The sequence below is a fragment of the Symsagittifera roscoffensis genome, chromosome 9 (genome assembly GCF_963678635.1).
Source record: "Symsagittifera roscoffensis chromosome 9, txSymRosc1.1, whole genome shotgun sequence".
Lineage (NCBI taxonomy): Eukaryota > Metazoa > Xenacoelomorpha > Acoela > Convolutidae > Symsagittifera > Symsagittifera roscoffensis.
This window is the reverse complement of record NC_087070.1, coordinates 29476040-29501122: the sequence shown is the minus strand read 5'-3', so window position 1 is coordinate 29501122 and position 25083 is coordinate 29476040. Positions and strand designations below refer to the sequence as shown.

Below are 25083 nucleotides of genomic sequence, written 5' to 3'. Positions count from 1 at the left end.
CTGCGTAGGGTATTTTTAATACTGCTAGTGCAAGTGATTGTAGGATTTGTGTCCTTTCTAATTCGCATAGTTGGTGAAGTGTTTCTAATTCAGCGAGTGACATTTCTTGAAAAATGCGGCTAATTGTGTAGTCTAATTTCATATCTAGGTGAATATCATAGCGGATATTACCGAAATATGTACTATTCATTAGTGATAGTTCTTGTAAACGTGTGCTTCTAGTGTCATGGGGTTTTAGATGTCCACCAGGTTGACCTTTACTTTTTTGAAAATTAACTGGTATATATGATGTTCCTTCGTTTATAGGATGACTTGTGGCGTATGGGTCGATTTTTATTTTTCCAGTGGTCATGTCGAATCCTTTTTCGTATTCAACTAATATTTCGGAGTATTGTGTTTTGTGAAGTGGGTTTCTGTATTAACATGCAAGTTCTGTTTCTTGATATATTTGAAAACGTGTCAATTTATTTTCTATATTGTGTATGTTCCTAAAATTAGAACTTTGTTTTCGTGATGGATTTACTTGTTCATATGGAATTGACTGTATAAAATATTTTTCGTGAAATTTTATCATACGAGCGTGTATTTTTGCTACTTGAAATGTTGTACATGTGTCTTCGGGGAACCAAACAATTGTTGCTTGTGTTCGTGTTGTAGGGTCACAATAGCCTTGATCGTTTTTACAAGGTAATCTAATTCCTTGATAGATCATGGTGTTGTCAGATAAATCGCGTGTGAGTTGTATTTTTTCGAGTTGTATTTTCCAATCGAAAAACATTATTTCTTGGTATCCTTTATTTTTTGTGTCTGCTTTGCAGTTTGATGGGTTATTTATACCAATATGTGGTATCCAGTGTTTATCGTGTATGTCATAAGTTAATCTTCCGTGTGCGCCGTTGTATGGGTATTTTTCATCTAATTTTATATGTCCTTGATATCTTTCAAGTTCTGCTTGATGTACAGAATCTGAAAAAACTTGGAAATATACTAATTTTTTATCTGTGTTTTTATTTCTTGTGATATTTAGTCTGAGTAACTCGTTTTTACAATCTTCGGGATTGAGATGCAAAAGTCGTTCGATATTACTCCGGTAGAATGATTCGTGGTCAAGTCGGTTTTTATTTCCATTAGAGACTTGTGAACAATGTACTTTCTTCTCAGAAAATGTTGCTGTGAATTTATATCCTATAACTGTTGTTGCTCGGGCTTTTGAATAAAGTGTCGCTATTACATTTGTTGTTTCTATGGCTTGTGGTTCTGTTTCGCATTGTGATACTTGATTTATTGCATATTTGTGTAGTGTTTTTTGTTCGTTTTCTTCACAATCGTAATGTGTTACTAATAAATCTTGGGGTCCTGTGCGGGGGGAAGGATTTATGTTTTGATTGGAGGTTACTAGAAAAAAGAGTTGGAGAAAAATTAAAATTTTTAGAATATACATGTGTATGACAATCCTGAGTATGGGTTATAAAATGTGATGTAACCAATTGTCTTTTTGGTATATCTGTCGTATTTGTATATTACTTCAGTTGTTATAAATGGTGGTGGTAGGGATTGAGCTGTTATATTTGGTGGGTTTAATGGATAGGGATGTTGAGTAATGTTGTTTAATTTAACCGTGATTTCAAATTTTAATTGTAGACTATTTTGTTGGAGTATTTGGATGTTATGATCACGAATGTCTTCGTGGATGTCTTGTCTATATTGTAGTCTATTTAGTGCCCAGTTGTGGAGTCGGTTACTTTCTGGGTGTTGTCCAAATAATGGTGGAGGTGCTGTGAATGTATTCCAGTCTAGTCTTAAAGGAATATTTGTTGATGATTGTTCTCGGTATCTAGCGTCGAGGTTAATTGGGAAATTGAAGTTAAAAGACGTTGGTGAAATCTGACTGATTGATGGTGTTGATGGTAGTGATAATGTTTCTGGTAGTGATGAGGATGTTGTTGTATCCGTAGAAATATCTATTGGATCATTGATTAAATTGGGTTCACCTTGTGTGAATGAATGTGTTGTCCAATATGGTAGTCGTGATGTTTGGTTTGCAGGGTTAAAGGGATTTTCACGTATTTGTTCAGATGTTGGTGTTGAACCTAAGTAATCTGAGGGTAGGCTTGAGGTGCTACGTTGTGAAAGAAGCGTAGGGGTTTCTGCTAATATACCGATGGGGTTTTCTGGAGTACTTTGTGATGGTGACTGGGGTATATCAAAATGAACTCGGGGAGTTTGAAAATTCCTGTTTCGTCGAGGATGTATAATTTGTCTATTTATTTCGACTGTATTTTGGTTTTGACTAGGATTTCGTATTCTACTTAATTCTTGTGGTAATGTTGGGTATAAATTATATATTGGTTCGCTTAGAGGTGCTTGTCGTTGAACTGGTTCTAGTGGTTCTGATAAGCGAGCGTGTCGTTCTTCAAAGGTATATGGGTTATCTTGAAAGGAAATTCGTGTAGATGTTTGGGGGTTTTGGATAGTTGAAGGTGTTGTTGGGTTATCTTGGGATGATGTCGGTGAAGACTGACTGTGTGACTGTTGGTTAGCAATTTTTGATAGGTTTTGAAATATTCTTTTAGTGAAAAAATTTATGTTTATTATAGTATTCTTCTAGAAAAAGAATTAGGAGGATTGTTGCTAGGGCGAATGTGATGATTGCTTTCTTTATACATTTGCATATTGTCAAGATGAGGGATGATAGAAATGTTATAAAAATTACAAATAGTAAGAAAATATCTGTTCTACTAAAAATGGTTCGTATCATTTAGATAAGTTTTGTGAATCGTACCTGTGGATATAGTCAATAGCTTTTGAAAGCTGGAGGTATAGTTCAAATATGGAATAGAAAATTAAAAAAATATTGCAAAAAATGATTAAGATTATTACAAAAGATTCAAAGGTATCAAAAAGAAATATGATTAAAAGTTTAAATATCGTTAAAAAGTTTATGAGAATGTTAAGAATTATGTTGACTGGTCGAGAGAAGAGCATTTAAGAAATGGCTTCTCGATCGAATATTTTTTGTTGTTTGAGGCAATTTTCAAGTGTGGTCGAATTATTTATTGGTTTTTTGACAAGTGGGTTGAGTTTTGTGAAAAATTGTTGGGGGCAAATTTTATGGTGATCGGGAGGTCTTCTTTTTCTTTATTTTTATTTGTCAAATGATCTGGGGTATTTTTGAGATTTTTATACTTTAGGCTAATTAAAATGGTCGTTCTTTTACTTTAGGCTAAGTTAACAGATTTGTTTTGGGGGGTATTTGAGGTCTAAGTTGGAGAAATATTGTTGATCTTTGGGTTATTAGATAAGGGAGGGTTATGATATTATGGTGATATTTATTTTAGTTGTCAAGTTGGGGTGGTTTGCTTATTTTTGACCTGGAGGTCGCAAAGTTACAGTTATAGATATGCCTGGAGGTTTATATCGTTCGTCTAGTTGATCTGTGTTAGAGTTAGAGAAAGTGACGGATTGGATGAATCCTATTGGCTAATTATGAACTGGAATCGCTGCGTGTTTGTCAGCATGTTATTTTGAAAAATGAAAGTTCAAAATATTTCAGAGGTGCAAAAATGATTAAATATAAAATTAAAGTTGTTTTTGAAATTCGACTTTCTTTATTATTTTAGATTGTGGAATGAATGTTTTATAGTTTTTACGTGGTTGATTTCTAAGTCGTGATGACTCTCTATGTTCTGATTTGTCGATTTGTTCTTGGGGTATTATTTTTTCTGTCAATTTTCTATTTTTTCTTTCTTTTTGAGGTATATTTTGATCTAGCTTTTTTGTATTGTTTTTCGTTATAGTTGATTTTTTATTTTGGTTTTCGAGATGAATGTCATGTTGTTCCTTTGTTTTATTCTCCGTATGTGGGTTATTTTGAATAGTTTTTAAACCTGTGAAAGAATATAATTGAGTTAGTTCGCGTAGTGCGTATTCTTTTGGGTAATAAGGTAATAGGTTGTTTCGATGTTGAACACTTTCTTTTTGGTCTGAGTCGGTGATTTTATATGTGACATCAGTGGGTTTGGCAATTATTTGGTATGGTCTTTTACGAAGGGGTTGTAATTTTTTAGAGATTCCTTTTTGAGTGTTAAAATTGGGTATTAAAACAAATGTTCCAATTTTTAAATCGGAGGCTGGTGTAAAGCGTGAATTTATTTGTTCATTAATGTTTTGCCTTTGTAACAACTTTTTTGTTACTTTTTGGTAAATTTCATTGTGTTTTTTATCTCTGTTCAAAATCCATTCGGTATGTGTACCGGAGGCTAATTTAAGAATTTGTGGGTGATGAAAATGATTTTCATCGTGTGTGTGTAAAGGTAGGTTATAACAAATTGAGTCTTTATTCGGTTGGCAATAACTTTGTGCATTTTTATGAGAGTTTGCTGTAAACATAATTGGTTTGCGTGGCTTTTGATTAAAAACCATTTCATATGGTGACATTCCTAGAGTTGTCGTGATTTGTGAATTATATGCTAAGGGAAATAGTTTTACATCTGCTGACCATTCGGTGTATCTTGTATCATTTCCATTGATGATACATCTAAGATATTCTTGTAGTGAACGGTTCATACCTTCGACTAAGCCGTTTGTCCAAGGTGCGTGAGATGTACGTGGTTTGTGTTTGATGTTATATAAATGACATAGTAAGATGATTTCATTATTTATGAATTCTGTACCGTTGTCTGTAACTAAAATTTCTGGTAGTCCGAATTTGGCTATCCAGTGTTCATAAAGTGTTGTGTAAGCGTAATAAGCGTTAAAATGTGGTACTGGGTTAAGTGCTACATAATGTGTAAACGCGTCAACAATTACCATAATGTAGGAGTTTCCTTCGGATGAGGGTGAAATTGGTCCTTTTGTATCAAATGAAATACGGTGGTTAAAGTACAAACTTTGTCCTTTAAAATCTTGTTTTTGTGCTATTTGTTTTTGATTTGGATAAGGTTTATTTAGCTGACATACTATACAATCATTGCATAGTACTTTTATCCAAATTGGTGCATTTGGAAAATAAAAGTTTTGTATGAAATTTGAATATGTTTTCTCTGATCCAGAATGTCCTTTAATGTTTTGTGTATGTGAAATATTAAAAGCTATAAGAATCATACTTAGAGGGAGACAGGGAACTGTAGATTCATTTAATTGGCATTCTAGAAGGTCTGTGTTTTCGTTAATTGTTGTATTATTAAATTTTCGAAAATATCGGAGGAGTGTTTTATTTCCTAAAATAGTTGTATCTGCCTTGACGGGTTTAGTTTTATATTTGTGCCATGATTTTAGTTGTCTAATTACTGGGTCAAGATTTTGATATTGTTTCAAAATATTAATTGTAATTTTATCTGTTGGGGGGAGAAAAATGTTTTCAATTTCTAATTTAGATAAAGGAATTGTATCAAGTGGGTCATGGAGGTCAAAAACTTGATTTATCGTGTATTTTGAATCGTTTGTTTGTGGTCCTGATAAATTTATTTTATCAGTTAGATTTTCTTTTTCAATTAATGGAAAAAGGTCTTTTTTATGCGGGTGTTGTTTTACTCTTTTTTGTTGGGTATTATTTTTTATCCATTGTGAATATGGAATTGGTTTAAAAGTTGATGTTCCAAGTAGATCAACTTCGTAGTGGTTATTTTGGCAATCTAAATAAAGTGGGAAGTGTTGTAGATTGTTTATCTGTGATTGTTCAACGTCAGTTTTTACTGCATATTTGCATTCTAGTCGGGGTGATGTTTCGTTTTCTGCAAGGTAGAATTTTATATTTTTGGGTATTTCAACTGTAGTTTTACGTGTAAGTAATTCAGGTGGTGTATTTCGACTTAAAGTGTCTGGTAATGCAAGATTCTTTCCTGCTGTCCAAACTATATGTAAGTTTGGGAATTTCATTAGAATTAATTGAAATCTATAAACTCGGTGATTTGGATTGGATTTTTGTGTAAAGAGAAAGATGATTGGTTTGTGATCTGTAAATAGAACTGTTGGATGTTTTGATCCAAGTATCAGAAATTCATATTCTGTTAGTGTATATATTATGGCTGTACATTCTCTCATTAGAGTTGAGAGTCGTAGTTCTGCTTGAGTGAATAGTCGAGAATTTGCTGATATAAGGTTCATTTTGTTTGTACCATTGTGTGATTGTAATAATGCTGCGCCGATGCCAAAATTCGAAGCATCGCACATTGCATAGAATGGTTGATTTGGATCTGGAATTGTATTCGAAATTTGTTCAGTTAAGAGTTTTTTAATTTCTTCAAATCGTGCTTGATGTTCTGTGTTCCATTCAAAATTATTTTGTTGTCTAAGTATATTATAGAATGGTCTTAGGTATAATTGCATTTTATAGACATATTTGCTTAAAAAGTTTAACATTCCAAGGAATTCTTGGATTTTCTTTTTGTTTGTTGGTGGTTGGAGCTTCTGAATAGCATCAATGCGTGATTTTAAAGGAGTGATTGTTTTTCTTTCTATATTATGTCCTAAGAATTTAACTCTTGTTAAAAAGAAGTGTGATTTATCGGGGGCGGCCTTCAGATTTTCGTTCGGAAATTTTGTGATAGTGTTCTAAAACATTGAACATTTCTTCTTTTGTCTGTGATTGCATAAAAACATCGTCTAAATAGGTGATTGCGTTTTTCTTGAGTATTAGTGGTCTAAAAATTTTGCTCATAAAAGCTGAAAATGCTGCTGGTCCAATGGATATTCCATAGAATAGGCGGTTGAATTCATATTGCTGATTTCCAATAACAAATTGTGTTAAGCGTCGCGATTGTTCATCTAGTGGCATTTGATTATATGCACTATTCATATCTGCGGTTGTAAAGTATTTTCCGTTTATTTTTGTTGTATTTGTTGTAAATAACTTGTATTGGTTCAATAGGCCAATTGCATTTTGATTCGTCTATTAGTGAATTAAGGTATCTAGCGTCTAGAACTATTTTTAATGATTCTCCTTTTGCTAGGATGATAACAGGGTTGATAAATGTGTTACCTTTTGGTTGTTCTTCTTTGTTTACCGGTGAGATAATTTTGTATTGTTCTAAAATATCGAGTAATCTGTTTACTTTATCGTGTAAGTGAATTGGTACTTTACTTGCTCTTTGTTTTTTGAAAACTGCGTCAGGTTTTAATGGGAGATGTAGTGATGAGCTGATTTTGCCAACATCAAATTTGGATGTTGCATAGACTGATGAATATTTTATTAGCTGTTTGGCTAATTTATCAAATTCGTCTTGTGTTATTTGTGAATGTTGGAAGTTAAACATTGTTAAAAATTTCTGTTGATTCTCTGTATAGTTGTTTATGTTGAATGTAGGTTTGAAATATGGGGCTTTTGTGAAATAATCTGTATTTCTTTTTTCATTACTTCTTATATTATTTATGGATAATTCTTCATTAAGAATTGTGGATTGACAAATATCTAATAATTGGAGTATATTATTTACGCGGTATGCTTTTTCGTGTACTGGTGATATCGTAGCGTTGGTTTCGCAATAGCCTAAAAGTCCTAAAGGTAATGTTACTTGATAGGGTGTATTGTTGTATACATGTAGGGAAATAATATCTGAATTCGAGTTTTTCAAATATTTTATGGATGAGATTGTGATTTTGAAAAACTTAGGGATAGGTTTGAATTCAAAATCTGACATATAGAGTTGTTGTTTATTTTGTTTTTTATCATATTGGTGAACTTGTTTTATTGAAAAATTATATATGTTTCCTGATAGTGGTTTCAGGTGTTTTCTTTGTTGATTATATATTTGATAAAATTTTGAAAAGAATGGTGGTTGTTTATTTAATCTTTGAAAAAAAGTTAGGGATGTGTCTTTTGTTTTTGTGTATTTATCTTTTATTAGTATTTTACTATTCAAGATGTTGATTGTTGGTATATATTTAGAGATAAATGGTATTCCAATGATATTGTGTTTAATATCAGTGATATGAAATATTTGTTTAAATGGTTTATTTAAAATTTTATTCTGCTCTATTGTTCTTGTGGGGAGAAGAAAAAATTGAATTTTTCCATAGTTTACCAATGTTGATCCTTGTGCTGTTGCTAGTTTACTGGAGGTTTCAAGAGGCGTTAGTTTTGGGTGTAATGTTTTTATCTCATTCCATGTGGGAATGTTTATTATGTTTGATTCTGCTCCTGAATCAATTAAAAAATCAATTGAACAAAAAAGAGACGAAGTCGAAATTTTTCTGAAAAATTTAGCTGAAAAAAAGCTTTAAAAAGCATTGAGAACTATTTACCGAGCGCAACTAAGGCAGCCAAACTTGAGACAAACCATGAGCAGAAACCGTTCATTCGAAAAAAAAATAAAAATTCAAAATCAGACTACGCATATTCGCAAATAACAGAACTTTAATTTATAGCACAAATTGTTTGAACTTGAGCTAATAAAAACCGTACGAGACAAAATAAATGGCCTTTTTAAAACGGAAAATGATCAGACAGAAACTAGTAAAACACCAAATATGGAAAAAATTTAATCCATTTTTCAGGAAATTTATTTTGAAAAATAATTACTGCATGAAACGAACTCCACATATCTCTACCTAAATGGACAATGATAGTAGTTAAACAAAATTTGTCAAGAAATTGACCTTTCTACAAATCAAGTTATTAAAGGGGAAAGTCTAGTACCTGCATGCAACACCCTTGCTTAACCGCAAGGGTGAGAATAAGGTTGTTTAGACAACGTAAGTATGAGCTACATATTGCAGAAGCTAAGTAGGAGCACTGACATGCGATCTACTTGAAGTGCTTCTGGAGCTACTTTCCGCCTGTCTGCCTGCTGTCGCGTTTTGGTTATCATCGCTGATTGGTCCACGTGAGTCGTTATCCGGTTGTTCGTTCGTTTGCTTGAAAGATATGTTTGCATACTCTTTCAGACAGGGGCATAAATTCACCAGGAGGGAAAAGAAGTCTGTATGCAGTCCAAAGAACCCTGTAAACGCAAAACTAGATTCAAAAGAACTTTATTGTAGAAAACATATCTGTCAATACGCCATCCGGTTAGAAAAAGGGTCCTAAGAGGGCATTTTGGCGTTTAATCAAAGAAATTGAAACTGATATCCAGAAGAGATTTACTTAGATGTCGATAGATAACTAAAAATGCACATAGAGTAACTTGTTTAAGAACACATCACAGCAAAAAAAAACTGAAATATGCAATCCGACAACATAAAACTTACATCTATTGCCGCCTTTTGTCCCAATTGTTGATGCGATCAGACCCAAAAGCGTGATGTAAAGCGGCGACATAGTAACAACCCATGGCAGAGAATCCATGTCCCCGACTTCTCTGGTCCAAATGACAGGCACAACTGGCTTGTCTGGATTCAAAGGACCCATGCTCTGCTCAAACTGTGATCCCATCTCAGAATCAGGAGTCAGCTGGCTGTCTATGATAACCTGGCGCTCCTGATACTCCATGAGATTCCAAACACTTTCCAGTTTATGAACTAGCAGAACCTAATATTCAAAAAATCAATTTGACGAATAATTAAAATTGTTATATTGCAGTTCTGATTTTTGACTTTGGTTTTTGAGTTTTTACTGTGCTAATAAATTTCAATTTTGTTAAAAAGCGCCAAACCTGATCCGGCCTGCATTAAGCTCAATAGAAGTTTGGGTTAAGGCGAACTACTTGTAACCGTTGACCCAAAAGAAACCGACTGTAAATGTACTAGGTAAAACTAGGTGGGGAAGAGATTACATACAAAAAATCGACATTGATACATGGAGTCGACAGCCAACTTGGATTTAACACATCAGCCAGTACTACATCAAACAGTGCGCTCTCTCAGCGGGAAAAACTAAGGACTGAAAGCCAAAGATTTACGACAACTGTACAAAAGCTACACCAGGCCCGATGGTGCTTACGCCTTCGAAACACGGGGAATGTTTTTTTATCGTTCACAAACCGAGAGAAAGTTGAGATGTGCAATAACGCAGCAGCCAGATGCATCGTCGGGGACCCAGCAGGCTCCCCGTCAATACAAACCAGTAACGAAGCTGAACTAAATACACTATTCGAAGAGGGTAGATAAGGCGGCAAAACTCCTAGCAAAATGTTACATCTTCAAAGACACACATCCACTAAACACTATGGGAAAAGAATCAACGGACAGGCTGAAATGGAGGTCATATTGGAGATCAACAGCATTGAAGAGACTCCAAGATAGAGTGTATAAGGGAACATAAGGAAAATGGTAGCCGACAGAAGGGAGAAAGGAGATATCTGAGCTAGTTAAGCAAGGTTCCAGATAAACATCGATCGCATGAGGCTAAACAGAATTCCTTTTCTGCGGGACACACTACATAAACAAGAGAAAAGTGAGGAAGGCTCATGTCCACACTGTTAGAACGAAACAAGACACAAAACATGGGCTCACCGAATGCCCCAATTGGGATAAAGAAAGAAATGAGGTATTTGGTTGCCAACCACCGGAGACGATAATTCAAACAGAACACGATCTAGTTGCCGACTTAATACGTGCTACGGCTACCAAGCCCCCAATCTGTGACCGCTCACACACACGCAAGCACGCACGCACATACTCCGTCTGACCACTATTCAAGTATACCACGATAGTAGCAGGCCCTACCTATCCTGCGAAAGGGCGCCAACACCACTTAACAAGGTACGAGACGGAAACACTATAAACCGAAATAAAGAGTCAACGAGGCTGCAACAACAACCCCGTCTGACCTTTATTTTTGGTAGCTTTGCGCGGGGATAACACTTAAAGCGTCGAACCAACGATAACTAACTTACTACTAAATTTTTCGGTAAAAAATAAAACACCAGTAAGAAACCAAATGACTCACAAGGAAAGTGATAAGTGGGCATAAAAGGACAAGTCCGGTGGTAATAATGCGGATGTAGTAGCTCCTCTGTACCGATGACATCACATGTCTGTTATTAGACATCTGGCGTAGCATCAAAATACTCCAAAAGGTGCAGTAAATTACCACGAAGCAGAATACACAGGCCAGCAGCCATACGGGAACAAACACCAGCTAAACAGAAATCGTTTTTTTAAAATCACTGTTTCAGTTGATGTGGAGAAATATTAGAGATAACTTCACAGAAAATTCTTCTTGTCCGTGGATATTTTTGTGATCATGTGAAAACTGTCGAGCGAACCCAATTTTTTTGTAACAACTCCTTTGAAATTCCCGCCAAATTTTAACATAAATACTTATGCAGCATCATTGCATTCTAACAAAAACACTAAGAGATAGGCCTCGTCACCTTCAACTAAGTATCATGTAATTACGAAAAAAAAACACGCGCACGTTTCTTAATGAATCAGACAACATATTTTTCCGACCATTGAAAATGGGGAGAAACTGTGTATTCGGGTGTGTTTTAGTTTTTCCACGCAAAATCAGGTGCCACAAATAATCATCGGAATGGGTCGAGTGATATATCAATTAAAGCCATTTTAGTCGTAATTTGAACTACATTAGGAAATTTTCAAAAACCTGTCCTAGTATCGAGAACAACTGGTTTGAAAATTTTGAGACAGTCTAATTTCGACCAAGTAACGATCGTTATCAGGAAATTTACTTTTTTTGATTTCACTGTAAAAATTAATTTCACTAGAGAAAAAAAAACTAGTTTTGGATGTTACATTTAGCGATTTCTTGGCAAAAAAATAGCCAGCAGAAATTTGTAAAAAAAAATAGATGCCCTTCAAGCTCTTTGAATTTCTGGAACAATTTATGACCGACACTTTTTTGATAAAATTAACCCAATTTGAGAGAAGTAGATCTATAGGTAAAACTTTGATTTTGCTGGGAAATATGATACCTTAATTCCGGCTTCGAAATTAGAAGTCAATAACGCTTTTCGTGCATTAGCTTTCTTTTAACAAATGAACTGATCATAAAAAAACCTAACAGCCAAAAAGTAAACTTGAGCATGAACAAATTTTAAGACTTTTCCTAAAAAAGAAAAAAAACATGGCGACCCATAATAGAGTCTAAAAATTATTGTGCAAAAAATTCAAAAGTTTTTTTTAAATTTTTTCCATCTATCACTTTCTTTTCACTTTTTATGAATATGGCCGGAACAAACTGTGCTACCAGCACAACAACAGGCTATCCTTGTTACTTACTGCCCATGACCAGTTGACCATACCATCCAACTTAATCGTGACAAATAGAAAGAACAGGAGGTTGCTGGCGTGAAGAAGCTCCAGCTAAAACAGTAAAAGCTGGTTTGAATAGTTCGCAATAGCTGGACAGCGACTGTATTATACTCAATTGAAACTAATGATGATTTAGTCATTACAAATTGCGCGTAAATGAAATGAATAATTTATAGGAAACGTTAGATGCGTTTTTAAATGAACCTACACGCGAAAAAAAATCTTATTATTTGAAACGTGCCTTGCCGCCCCGTTAATCTGTGCTTAATTTTTTCACATTTCAGATGGAAATGAAATTTGGATGCAAAAAAAGACGGGTGTGGTGAAATTGTTAGGGTTGATTAGGGAAAGGTGACGGTTCGGAAGACGAACTGGAAATGTCGTGTGATCCTCACGCTTCTGGATTTGATGGATGCAGCCACTGATACTGCGGTCAGAAAGAAGCAAAATCAAAAAGATATAGTTATCTGACCATTGTTTTTCAAGTTTGCTTTTGATCTGTATGTTTTTCAAGTTCATTGTTTTATCTTCCATCCCCAATTTCCGCCATCTTAAAATCCACCGTGTACTAAGCTTCCCATTTCGAGTTTTAATTTTCACTAATCACACTAGACTATCGTTTCCAGCGTATACAATTTCCACGATTCCAAGAGACCAGGATAAAAGGGGGTTATCATCATCGGCTATGTATACTAGATTTCTTTTTTTTTCAAATTCTGCTTTTCTACAAGGTTCTAATTGCATTGCTGCATAGCGGCTCGATACTCAAATGTCCATTATTTCAACAATTCTGCAATCAATTTGTGCAAGTAGTTCAATCGTTTCCTGGGGGCAGTTTTCATTTTCATTAACCTCATCTATGGTAGGATCAGCTAGAATGGGCAGCAAACTTGACTTGAAACCATTTAGCAGCATTGATGGAGTAAGCCGCACAGTTTCTCCAGCATCATTTGAAATCGCTGTGATCGGTCGTGAGTCAGTATAGCTTCTAGCTGACAAAGCACTCTTTTGCTTTTTCGTTCAGACAATTAGCTTTTGCGAGTCGTCCACCAACTTTTGGCAATCCGTCATCACTTAAGAATGGATATAGTTGAAGGCGGCTTGATGTCTGGCTATTGTATTGTTCGTTTTTGATTGCTTTCAATTCTTGTCTAAGTGATGCTCTTGAACGCCTCGTACAAGAAGGTTCAGTCCTAAATTTCGAAGCTGACTGCGATCGTCGGTGTTCTTCTGTAGCGATCGCTCGAACTCGAACAGTTTTCCGTGTCCTTTTTTGTCTATCCGATGTTTAGTCCTGGTTACTTTTGCTGCTAGCATAGTTTTTCCTCATGAGCTTCCTGTGTGACTAGGATGGTGCCGTCGAATGATCGTTTGAGTTCGTTCTTCTCTTCAACTGCTACGAGAATTCTAGTTTGCACAGGATTACAAACTTGTTTTCTCTGCAACCAAGAGAGTTCTGACCACCAAAGTTGCAGGTTCTTCAGTTCTTCTGCTGCTACTGGTCAATTTGTATGAACGTCTGGGTTTTGATGGGTCAAAACCTATTACCAATTGTCGGCTGGTAGCATCTGTTGAAAATTGGAAATTTGGTTGGCCACAGAAGTAGAATACCTGTTCGGAGTTGATCTGATCCAAGCAAAAGCTATTGTTGAATCACACAAGCGCTGACATCTACCACCAATTGCAAAGTTTTGGTTCAGTTCAAAAGACATCTCAAGAGGTACAGCCAGGTGAGATAAAACACCTAAAACTTGTTTTCTCTGCAACCAAGAGAGTTCTGACCACCAAAGTTGCAGGTTCTTCAGTTCTTCTGCTGCTACTGGTCAATTTGTATGAACGTCTGGGTTTTGCTGAGTCAAAACCTATTACCAATTGTCGGCTGGTAGCATCTGTTGAAAATTGGCAATTTGGTTGGCCACAGAAGTAGAATACCTGTTCGGAGTTGATCTGATCCAAGCAAAAGCTTTTGTTGAATCACTCAAGCGCTGACATCTACCACCAATTGCAAAGTTTTGGTTCAGTTCAAGAGACATCTCAAGAGGTACAGCCAGGTGAGATAAAAACACCTACGCTATCCATCCAACGCTGGAATTGATTCGCTATATGTGCCCTAATATCGTCAAACCATTCCAAATCTTCATTCCATAATTTTTGCAATAGAATCTTTGGTTTTATCTACAAGAGTCACTAGACCACAGGCATCTAAAAATTCAAGTCAAGTTGTTTGCTCTCATCCGGCGAGTGATCATAGGTGCAAGGCTAATGAGCTACTCGCAATCAATTTGGATGGAATTCTATTTGTTTTTCTTCTCTTTTTAGCGCGTTTCCGAGTACTTTGTGGGAACTCTCGATCTTTTTCGTCCAGAAAAATGTTCTGGCATAATCGAAGCACTTTCTGGCCCTGATTGAGAGGTTTCTTTTTGAATTTATCACTTGGATTTTTTTAGTAAACCTGATTTTAATGTCCAAGAATACCAGGAGTCGATCAAAGTCAGGAGTATCAATCCCCGCGTTTGCAGTTTCCAGTGCCTTCTGCAATTCAGAAATAAAATGCCCTAAATTGTTTTCTTCTGATCTACTGAGCGCATTGGTCGATTGCGAAGTATCATTGAAGACTGAGTGTAGCTGACGAAGCTGAGATACATTTTCTGTGCGAACTGCACAAAATCCAAAAATCTATGATGAGAGCTTCAGATGGATAACTCAATCATTTTTGAACCTCTGCTCTAGCATGTGAAGCGCTACCTCGTAGTTGCTTTCTGCCGTCTCAAAGTTCATGTTTAGTTTAGAAGCATGGCTCGTCAAACAACACTTGAGATAACAATTTTTGAACCGGCGAGAGCTTCTCATTGTCATTGATAGTTGGTCCAAATTGATCAATAAAGCTTAGCAAGGCAGTGAAATTGCCACGAAAGCTAGGCAGATTGAACTGCGGCAATCTTGGTGCAACCCTTGAAGGTCCGATCTGCGTAGATGCATAAGATTTGACAGGCTGACTTGAAGTGGCTATCATTATTTTTGCGGCTCGTAGAGTAGCCTTCTGTGTTTCCTGACACTGATCAAATACTTGATCGTATTTAGCATCATCGGTAATAGCGTAAAGCAGCTCGTGGTCGTCAAATGAGGATTGAGCCAAGCAATGCTCAAGCTCGGTTGTTTCATCGTTTAAATCATCATCATCATCATTTTATATTTCGATCGTCTTTACTGCGATTGAGGCAAGCACAAAGCTGGCTGACTTTAGAAACTTTCCGGTTCAGAACTCGCAGCCAATTTCTTTGAGCTCGTTTAAGCCTCGCCATAGCTGATGGAGTTCGACTTTCTGTAGTAGACCCAGCCAGTGTGCTGGTTTCCTTAGGTTATGGTAAGGACCAAAATAAATTTTTCGCGATAGCTGGAAAGTGACTGTATCATATAAAGATTGAATTTAAGATGATTTAGTAGATGAATTGTATGATACTACAAATAGTGGGTAAATGAAATGAATAAATTATGGGAAAATTAACATGCGTTTTTAACAATGTATCTGATCATTTAAAACGCACTTCGTTTACTTCAACGAGGCTAGTTTGCTATTTTTAGAATTAGTTTTGAGAAGAGGGAACATTACACACTATGAAAGATCTATCGCGCTTGTAGAGCCACCAGAAGTAAAAACAGGAGTATGGAGTTGAGAAAATGAGAGGTGCAAAAACAGTGAACCAGCTAAGGTGGAATGAGTCTTCACTGTGTGAGTCAATTGTATCCAGCTTCACACAACAGAGAATCTCAAACAACGTGAGTTGTAAGCAGAGCACCAAACTGAGCCACATAGATTGAAATTCCAGTCTACTGTCGCCTCCGCTAAAAACAACGACAAAAAGTCGGCTCTTTTTCACTTTCTACCCCCTTGAAAAAATTGAAGCTGTGCAAAATTAAATCTGCGCAGTTTATAATATGAAGTCATTTAAAAAAGCATTTCATAAAAATCAACAGGGGGAAACTGGAAAAGAGTCAAAAAGTCCATTTGGAAAATGAACAAATATCTTTCACTTCGACAAAAAATTCTTACCGTAGTTGAGGACTCATGCACCAAACGACAGTTCCTACAACTGCCCCAAATAATACAAGTACTTTCCAGATAAACAGGGGCGAAAAAACTGACCAAAATGTCAGTGTTATTAATCCATCTAACTTCAATGCAAGTAGCAGCATGAAGAAAAGAACGGAGGTATACACCGCAAATTTGCTAAGCATGCAGCTCATTTATATACCTGAAACGAAACTAAGTGGCATCCACAAATTCGAAACATCAATCAGATTTTTTTAAAATAAGCCATCAGGCAGTTTGAAAAAAGGCCGTACTTGTCAGAAGGGACTGGCTTGAAACTGTGCCTATAACAAACTTCTGGAAAGAGTTCGAGAACTAAACCGTTCAAAAGCTCGTGTAGAATTAAGAAAACTCGTCCCATTGTAACAAAAACTAGAGCACGACTCACACCTACGGTGCTTAAAAGATCGTTAAAAAGAGCTTCCGAAAACAACTATATTTATTGCAACCGTGAAGATGCACTGGGCTCATCTATCAGGGGTTTCTATTTCATAAAAAACGCCATTTCGAAATCCAAAATCATTTCAGCAAATAAAAACAATGTAACATTCGCCCATACATTAAAGCAAAGGAGCGTAGAAAAAAGTACCTATTGACGACTGGCTGACGTCAGTTACCTTAATTCTAGTCGTTTTCAACCGTCTAGACCTAGCCAGTTGTTTTCTTGGTCTATTTAGTACTAAGTAAGAAGATAGCATTTAAAGGCCATCAGTCGAACGACTTTTGATCAGCTTTCGTTTACATGCGAAACTAACCACATAGCTTTTCTGACTACTTACGTCTTGCCATCGTAAAACTTCTTCTCGCTCTTGCTGGTTAAAAAAGGTCTGGGACGTGGCACGGCGATTGTGGCAGTCGGTCATATCTGGAAGTTTGACCTTGAGGGACACGAAAATACGTGATTTTGGAGTGAAGTTTTATTTTTTAAAATTTCGAATGGAGCCTGTCATGCTCAGTTTTCTCGCAACAACTGAAAACACAAAGTGAAAAATCAGAACGACCGAAATTACAATTGCGGGAAAAAACTTAAGAAAACAGCACGAGATTGCTATTCGCAATTTCCAGATACAAAATAAGACACGAGTAAAGCCGTCTTATCCTGAAATAGGAGGCGAGATAATCACAAGAGAAGAGTGCAATTATTCAAACTGAACCAGAGTGAACCTTCAACGGAAAGGTGGACAGCTGGAGTGTCCCAATGGTTCAGACGAAAACTTCAATTCTAGAGTCTAAACTTATTTTCTTTATTAAAACTGATTAGTATTGAACTTATCAAGTTATCTTATTTAATTCTCGAGTTGCTCATCAATTTAATTACTCCTTATACTCGAGTGCGTCGACATGTGAGTTCTAAATTTAGTTTTCTTGAGTGTGTTTTATGATTTTGATGTTGAGATAAGTCGAGTTTTAGGTTGATCCATCTGAAATGGATCAAAGTTCCACTGTCCAATAAAAAGTAACTTAACGGATTGTTCCGACCCTTTTTTTAACGGCGTTCGTGTATCTCGAGACCTAAGTATGGGGACGTTCTTATTTTCTAGAGTGGAGGGATATTTTGGTAGTAGCCTTTAAGCTGTAACGGGTTCTAGTCTCATGTCGCAAGCGAACCGAATTGGCTCCGACCGTTTTTGAGGTAGAAAAACACAAGAGATCTTGAGTCAATGGTTATAGGGCCTATTTTATTAAGCCTCATATGTGACTGAAGTAGGCGACTGTTACATAGTGTTTTTATGGCGCTCCTGGGTGTTTATACGACATCATGACTACGGAGTCGAACCCACTTGACACAGCTCCGGGCTGCATGCCCATTCTAGAGTACCGGCGGTACGGTTCAGCGGGAACGTGTAAGCCTTCCGGTTGTTCCGTGATAGCTTTTTAAGAAAACTTGAGAAAACTTCCTGGTACGCTCTCGAACGAGGCCTAGCTAACCGAGTAAGGGGGGGGGGGTGGGTAACTAGGGGGACAAAAACACGAGCAAAAAGACAAAAAGCGAAACAAAAACAAGAAAAAAGTAAAGAAAAAGGAACAAAAACCATAAAACAAAAAGACAGTGACTTTGATACCAGATCATTTGGATCAAACCTTTTTAATAATTAAATAGTATACCCATACTGTTTTATAAGACCGATCGTTTCGATCAATCTAGCAATTTAAACCAGTGACTTTGTAACATTCGCCCAAATACTACACAGCGACGGAGCGTAGAAAAAGTACCTATTAACGACTGGCAGGCGTCAGTTACCTTAATTCTACTCGTTTTTCACCGTCTCGACCTTGCCAGTTGATTTTCTGGTCTGTCTAGTGCTAAGTAAAAAGTTACCATTTTTAGGCCATCAGTCAAACGACTTTTGATCAGCTTTCGTTTACATGCGAACACAACCACATAGCTGAGTCTCGGATCCTCAGACTACGTGATTGTCATTAAAAACACGGCTCGAACAACCTATTTTAATATGTTTTTGTGTGACAGTTCTATATTAAATCCATTGGAGATGGATTGACCCTTTCTTCTTTCTAGCTACTCATATTCTAAAATATCAAGTTACACCGGTGTTAAATTAAAGTTTCACGACATCCAGGTAGCTATATAGTTAGTTTTATACAGTCCCTTCACATAAACAGTCTCTGGGGGACCAAGCCTCCGCTCCCGTGATATTCCAGCGATAACGCTCTTATCTCTCTTAATTTGCGTCCCGGGAGGGTTCCGTGGAATACTCCTTCCCCACTGAGGCTTCCTTCTCCACTAGTATCCGCTGACAAGTGTCTTATCGTGCGTTGTTGCCACGATAAGAGGCTTCGTATTTTCCGTCTCTTGTACGACTGTTTTTCACAATATTTGTCGTTGCTCTGATTTTCGTCACTTTTTGGCTCAAAATGGCCGTTTTTCGTATTTCTGAGAAATACCAACTTGAAAATCGAAATCGACCCTCCTTTCAAGCACTTTTTTGCTGTTAAGGCCTTTTCTCTCTGATTCGTGCTTCGTCGGAAGGTTGCGCTGTGCCATCTGGCAGAATGGCACATACTCCCCGGACAGTCCCCATCAATGTCCCTATTGATCGCATAACACCGGGTTATCGTCAAGTAGTTATCCAGTTTTCTGTAATCAATCTTACAAATCGCATAAGAAAATGAAATTTATCTACCCCACTTCAACTCACTACGTGTTCACAAATGGCATCGTACTACATCTCACTACCTTTCAACATTTTCACAAAATTAGCACCATGAGGAGTGTCCTAGATAAAATTTCTCTTCTGACTACTTACGTCGTCTTGCCATAAAATTTCTTTTCGCTCTTTGTGATTAAAAAGTGGGACGTGGCACGGCCACGCACCCGTTAAAATTAACTTAACGTCACTCACCAAGTATAATCAATTATTTATGCGGTCCTTTCAATATTAAAACTAAGAAACTCTGTAGCTAGGAAAATTATTGAGTTACCCACCCTTCTCGAGCGAGTTTACTCAAACTTACCATGTCGCCACACAGTGAAATTGTGTCTTACACAGGTTAAAAACTTCAATCGTCTTTAAATAGGTAAATATACTCACCTATGTTCTATATATACATACATAAATAGTCATAACTAAAATTTCTTTTTCAACAATTTAACAATTGTAACAATTTTCAAAGTTTGGTTTGAACAATCTAAACCAAAACAAAAAGTTTAACAAGTTCAATAATCAAAACTTGGTTGATTGGTTCAAGTTTTAGCACACAAAGACAATCAAGTTTTCTCTCCTTCTCTTCTCTTCTTTGTTCATCTTCATTCCATCACTTCTCCATCTTGATCTTCACCTTCGCTGTCTTCCAATACTTTCTCCAGCATGTCCATGGAGTTGCGGGCCGTGCCCCAACTCTCCTGTTCCAACAGCCTCGGTTTGCAACAAGGTAGCAAGTCAACATTAACCTTTTGCTCCCGGTTCCTGCAAAAGCTGTTGTGAAGACATAGGCTCACATTTCGTTCTAGGTCAGCTCTTAAGACCTCTTTCTTCTCACCTTCAGTTACACAAGGCGCCCGAGCTACCCGCTTCACCGCCGTGGTGACCGCGTTCCTGTGCGTCAGGAATGCTCTCTTATAGGCTCCTGGTCCTATATCTAGCTGGAAAGATTGATAGGCTTCCGTGTTCCTCGACATGTGACGCTTCGCGCGTTCATACATCCATGATGTCATCACTGCACGGAACCAAGGCATCAATCTTTGCCTTGACCATATTCTTTCAATGGCTTTAGGTAATCTCAGAACCTTGCAGGTGGTTCTGAAAAGATCCAATTCATGACTCATCTTCACGTTGCTCAGCTGTTCAGGAGTCGGCACGGCCGTCTCCTGTTCACTTGTGTCCGCGTTAGCCTCCAGCCATCTCACTGCCAGCATGGCACTAACCACCACGATTGACACCTGTTGATTCTGATCGGGCAACCCCGTAGAGTATAACTCCTCCACGTCCCCTACTAGCATCAGATTCCCGCGTTTGGGGTACCACAACGTCTGCGCCAAGCAGTGGCAAGGATACTCCCCATGGGTTCTCACTATGTTCCTTCGGGTCCGATATCCTGAGGCTCCCAGCAACGGTTCCACCTCCATCAGAATTCTATGTAAGTCGTCTTTCTCTTCTATGGTGGGGAATTCAGTGGGTAAGGCTCCACTCGCTTTCTGTTTCTGGAACTCACTCACATTGCCTTCGTTTAATCTCAGAAACTCTTCACCCACTACGTCTTGCAACTCGCCTTCAGATCTCTTCGGGACTGCCCGAAAGATCTTCGCCAATAAATCATGTGACCTCTCCGACATTCTGGCCAACCTTACGCACTTTGGCACAGAGAAAAGTTGGTCAATCAACACCTGCTGTGTCCTTGCAACCATCACCACCATGTGTGTAGGATATCTACTACTGCAATATGGTGCGGAGCTTGAACCCACCAGATATTTTGAACCAGTCGGTTTATGATAGGCCTCACTATCTTTCAGATTCATCTCGTTCTCCAGAGCTTCTCTCCAGCCTCCGATCTTCTGCTCCGTTTGCAATGCTCCAGGGAATACTTCCACACTGAGGGACGTCACTAGCTCATGGGCACGCTCCAGGCGCTCAAGCGATTCAATCGAACTTGTCATGCTACAAAATCCCAAGGCTGTGATCAAGTTTACATCCGTCACCCCATGACAGTCCGCGACCAACTCCATGCCACTCTTATCCGACATGCTCAATCTTCCGTACAATCGTGCCAGTTGCCGATGCTTCTCGCTCAGCGTAACCAGGCAGTGTCCCAGGTTACAAACATGTCCTTCCATCCCACTATGTTGAGCCAAGCATGTGCCTTGCTTCAACCAATTACTCGATGGACCTTCCTCGGACAGCTCCGTGGATGGGTTGCTCTTCCGCTTCGTCAATCTCGTGGCCAGCAGATGATGTATCATGGCCAGATCATGCAAACTCGCGTTATCATCTAGGTCTAACGTGATATCCGCCGTCATGTCCCAGATTAAACCGGCGTTAGAATGTGGGCACCAAGAAGGCTTCATGAGTTCCCACATCGTCACTAGACTGGTTTTCAAGGGACCGTCCCAAGAACCACAATCAAAACTCACTTGCCCCTTTAGCTCGGGAACCGAGGGTTCGACCACTCGTTCTTCCAAGATAATTCCCAGCTTGGGTTGTTCCACCATCAGCATCCCAGTCTCTTTAATACGTTCAACCCAAAAATTGAGTACTATGACTTGCTCATAGTCGAAGTACGCTTCCCTGGCTTCTTCATTCACGAAGGGATTATACGCCATCCCCGGTATGCCAGACACATATTGGAACGACTTCAGTTTCCCTAGTGTTGCAAACTCTTTTTGTCCTTTGACTGCTTCAATCAACTCCCGGCTCACTTTCAATTCTTTGTTGGAGTATCTTCTCACCTCTTCCAACTTACGATAGCTCTCCATGTCATTCGACTCCTTGTTTGGTACAGTCAACGGCATATCCTGATACAGTTCCAGGAGTGCCCTAAGGAAGTTCCTTTCGCAATCAACTCCCTTTTGCCGAATGATCTTTATACATTCTCCCAAAACAGGAGTGGGGATACGATCCACCACGAACCTGACAAAGCAAAGGGCATCCTTACGCTTAGCCCATGCTATCGCAGAATCGTCTTTTGAAATCAACGCTCGCAGAGTTCCATCAACTCCAGCTCCTGTTCCCGTGATTTCTAATCATTACTGGCTTCATACTCCGCCTTCTTGATGCCCATCAGGCACCAAGCCAACCGTACTTGCAGATCAGTTCTCATACAAGGATGAGCCAGGTATGCTGCCACCGTAGCAGGTGCATGCATCGATTCGTCGAAGTATCTCTGGAGGGCCGCCCTCCACGAGATTTCTAGTAGCCTTTCCAATCCAATTTCGTTCGCTTCAGAGGACATTACCGTGCCGTATTCTTGTCGATTTAAGTTTGAATTCTCCGTGAGCTCTTTCAGATATTCCTGCATGGCTCGCTTCTCGCTCCAAGCCATCAGGTGCCCTCTCGCTGAGTTTCTCGCTTTCAACATCTCCACATAAGCTCCTGCTGGATCCCCCATGTGGACTGATTCCGGCACAGTGACTCGACTGTACTCGACCACGTCGAGTTGTCCTTCCAGCTTCAGCTTGACTATGTTGGTCCGCGAGGGCCTGTAATCTTCAAGTCCTCCAGATCCACATTGACTGATGATCTCCATCTCTAATTTAGTGTCTGCCAGGGTTCGTGCTGTTTTCTTTGATCTTACGGCAGTCGTGGTCAGACCTGCCAAGAGCATAGGGGGTATCAGATTCTCTTTTTCTCCCCCTGTCAGTGTTGCACCATCTCCTTGCCCGCTCTCGCCTGAACGACCTGCGCTCGTTAAAGAGGTCACCACTGCGCTGGCTCTCGACTTCACCACTCTCGGGTTCATGGCTCGACTTCCTGTTTTCCCTTTTAGTCGCTTCAGCCCCTTCCTGGCTCGTCTGACAGGTAATTTCTTTGCGACTTGCTGATCATCGGCACTGTCTTCTGTTACTGACTCTGTCAGAACATCCGACTCCATGGAGTTCACTATTTTCTCCAGGACCTCACGCATGATGGGTTGGTTCAATCCCACCTTCATTATGGACTGAGTCCCATATCGTCGTATCACGTCGCATGATCTTTCCATGAAATTCACTCGGCTCCAGGTTGTCCCTGTCTTGCCTTCTAACTCACTTTGATATCTCTCCCATTCCTCTTCCGGCAGCGTGCTCAGGAAGGATACCCTCATTGATTCTTCGATTTTTCTCCTCCTTGGTGACTCATGGAGCAATTTCTGCGGATCCCTGCTTCGGCATTCTCTCGCCTGGCTTATTGGGTCTATCGGGGATAAGTCGGCCGACGCCTCCTTTGTAGGGGACATGAAAGACGATGGCGTCATTAGCAATAGACTCCCATCGACTTCCCCATCGTCGTCTTCACTAAACCGGTATTCTTGCAAGTCTCTCTCTAACGCTCACAGATCCGTCTCACCCGGTTTTCCCGTCTTTCCCTCGATGTCGTCGTCATCGTCCTGATCCATTAATTCATCATCACCTGCATCAGGTTTCGGCCTGGGTCCTGAAGGTCCTTGTTGTGAGTCTATGCCCGAGTCCGGCCGAGCCGGTACGGTCATGTCACCTGCGTGATAAAACAACTCATCATTCACCAGGAATTCTACAGACTCCTCGCCATGTGGTGCCAGGTCCTCTATTGTTATATATGAGCCTCCTCTGCTCTCCTTTGCCACTTCCATCATCACTACTTTCACTTCTCCTGACCACTTCAGTCTTGATAAGTCATCTGTGGGAGAATACACTTCGTTCCACATTTCGGGCGAGACCTCTGGTCTCCTAGAAGGTAATGCCTTGATCTTTTTCCTGCTCCAAGCATCAGGAAATGAGAAGTCAAACGTGTGCGCGGCTGCAACATTCCAGCCGATGAAGCGCGGCTCCATCCCTTCACTCCACTTCAACATTCTCTTCTCTGCGTCACGAGCTGCTCCGATGCGAGGGGCAATGATGGGAGATGTGACTCCCAACAACATCCTCCTTATCGGTGGATATCGAGGGCATTGGTCCGGCAGCGGCCTGGACCCGGAAAGCCACGCTTGCTGGTTCTCTTTAGCGTGTGCATAGGCCTCTGGTAAGAGTGGCACTCCCATAGCCGCTCCTGTATCCTTCACTACTGGTCTTAAGTTCCAAAGCTTCGGGTTGAACTGGATGTGAGAAAGTTCCTCACGGCCCATTCGGCACTTGAAGTGATTGTTGAAATCCATCAACATCCAACCTGGCTCCGCTATTCTTCCGAACAGCCTATCGTCACTGGCCAGCCCACTCAACTCCCTCTTCTCTACCCAGTTCAGCACGGAACAGTCCACGACTGAGACCAGGTTGACGTATAACACCGAATTCCTGTATGCCTCGACTTGCACGTCCGGGAACACAAAAGACATCACCGGTCCATACACCACCGTGACGAATTCCCGCAGTCCATGAATCAGAGCCAACGGATCGATCCGCATCGTGATTGCCAAATCTGTCAGCAAGGGCATGCCACAATATTGCTTGCACTCACTCGCATCCGTCGCCACCTTATCTTCTCCCGTGACGCTTCTGTTCTGCTGTAAGAGATATTGGAGCAGGAGAGTCCTCCAGTCTTTCATCTTCTTGAGCGAGGCGGTTTCCAACTGTGCATTGAACTCACGACTGGGTCCCTGTAGTTGTTCAGGGTAACGTAACAGCACAAGCAAATCACCCAGTCGACCGTAGGTCATGGCAATCAGGGTCAGGAGTCCATCCAATCTCAAATCTGCCATCGCTTGGGTGAAGAGATTCG

General features: G+C 39.2%; 1 protein-coding gene across 1 annotated transcript in view; it reads right to left on the bottom strand.

The window, feature by feature from the left end:
• LOC134853910 (transmembrane protein 185-like) overlaps positions 1–25083 on the bottom strand; it is a 187768-nt gene that overhangs the window by 6205 nt on the left and 156480 nt on the right. Inside the window, exons 2-7 of the mRNA XM_063869876.1 lie at positions 16205–16408; positions 15768–15996; positions 12121–12204; positions 10826–11017; positions 9187–9466; positions 8737–8939 (exon numbers count right to left, since the gene is read on the bottom strand). Of these exons, the coding sequence (XP_063725946.1) occupies positions 8737–8939; positions 9187–9466; positions 10826–11017; positions 12121–12204; positions 15768–15996; positions 16205–16398 (1182 nt within the window). The 5' untranslated portion in view covers positions 16399–16408. The remainder of the gene's footprint in view (positions 1–8736; positions 8940–9186; positions 9467–10825; positions 11018–12120; positions 12205–15767; positions 15997–16204; positions 16409–25083) is intronic.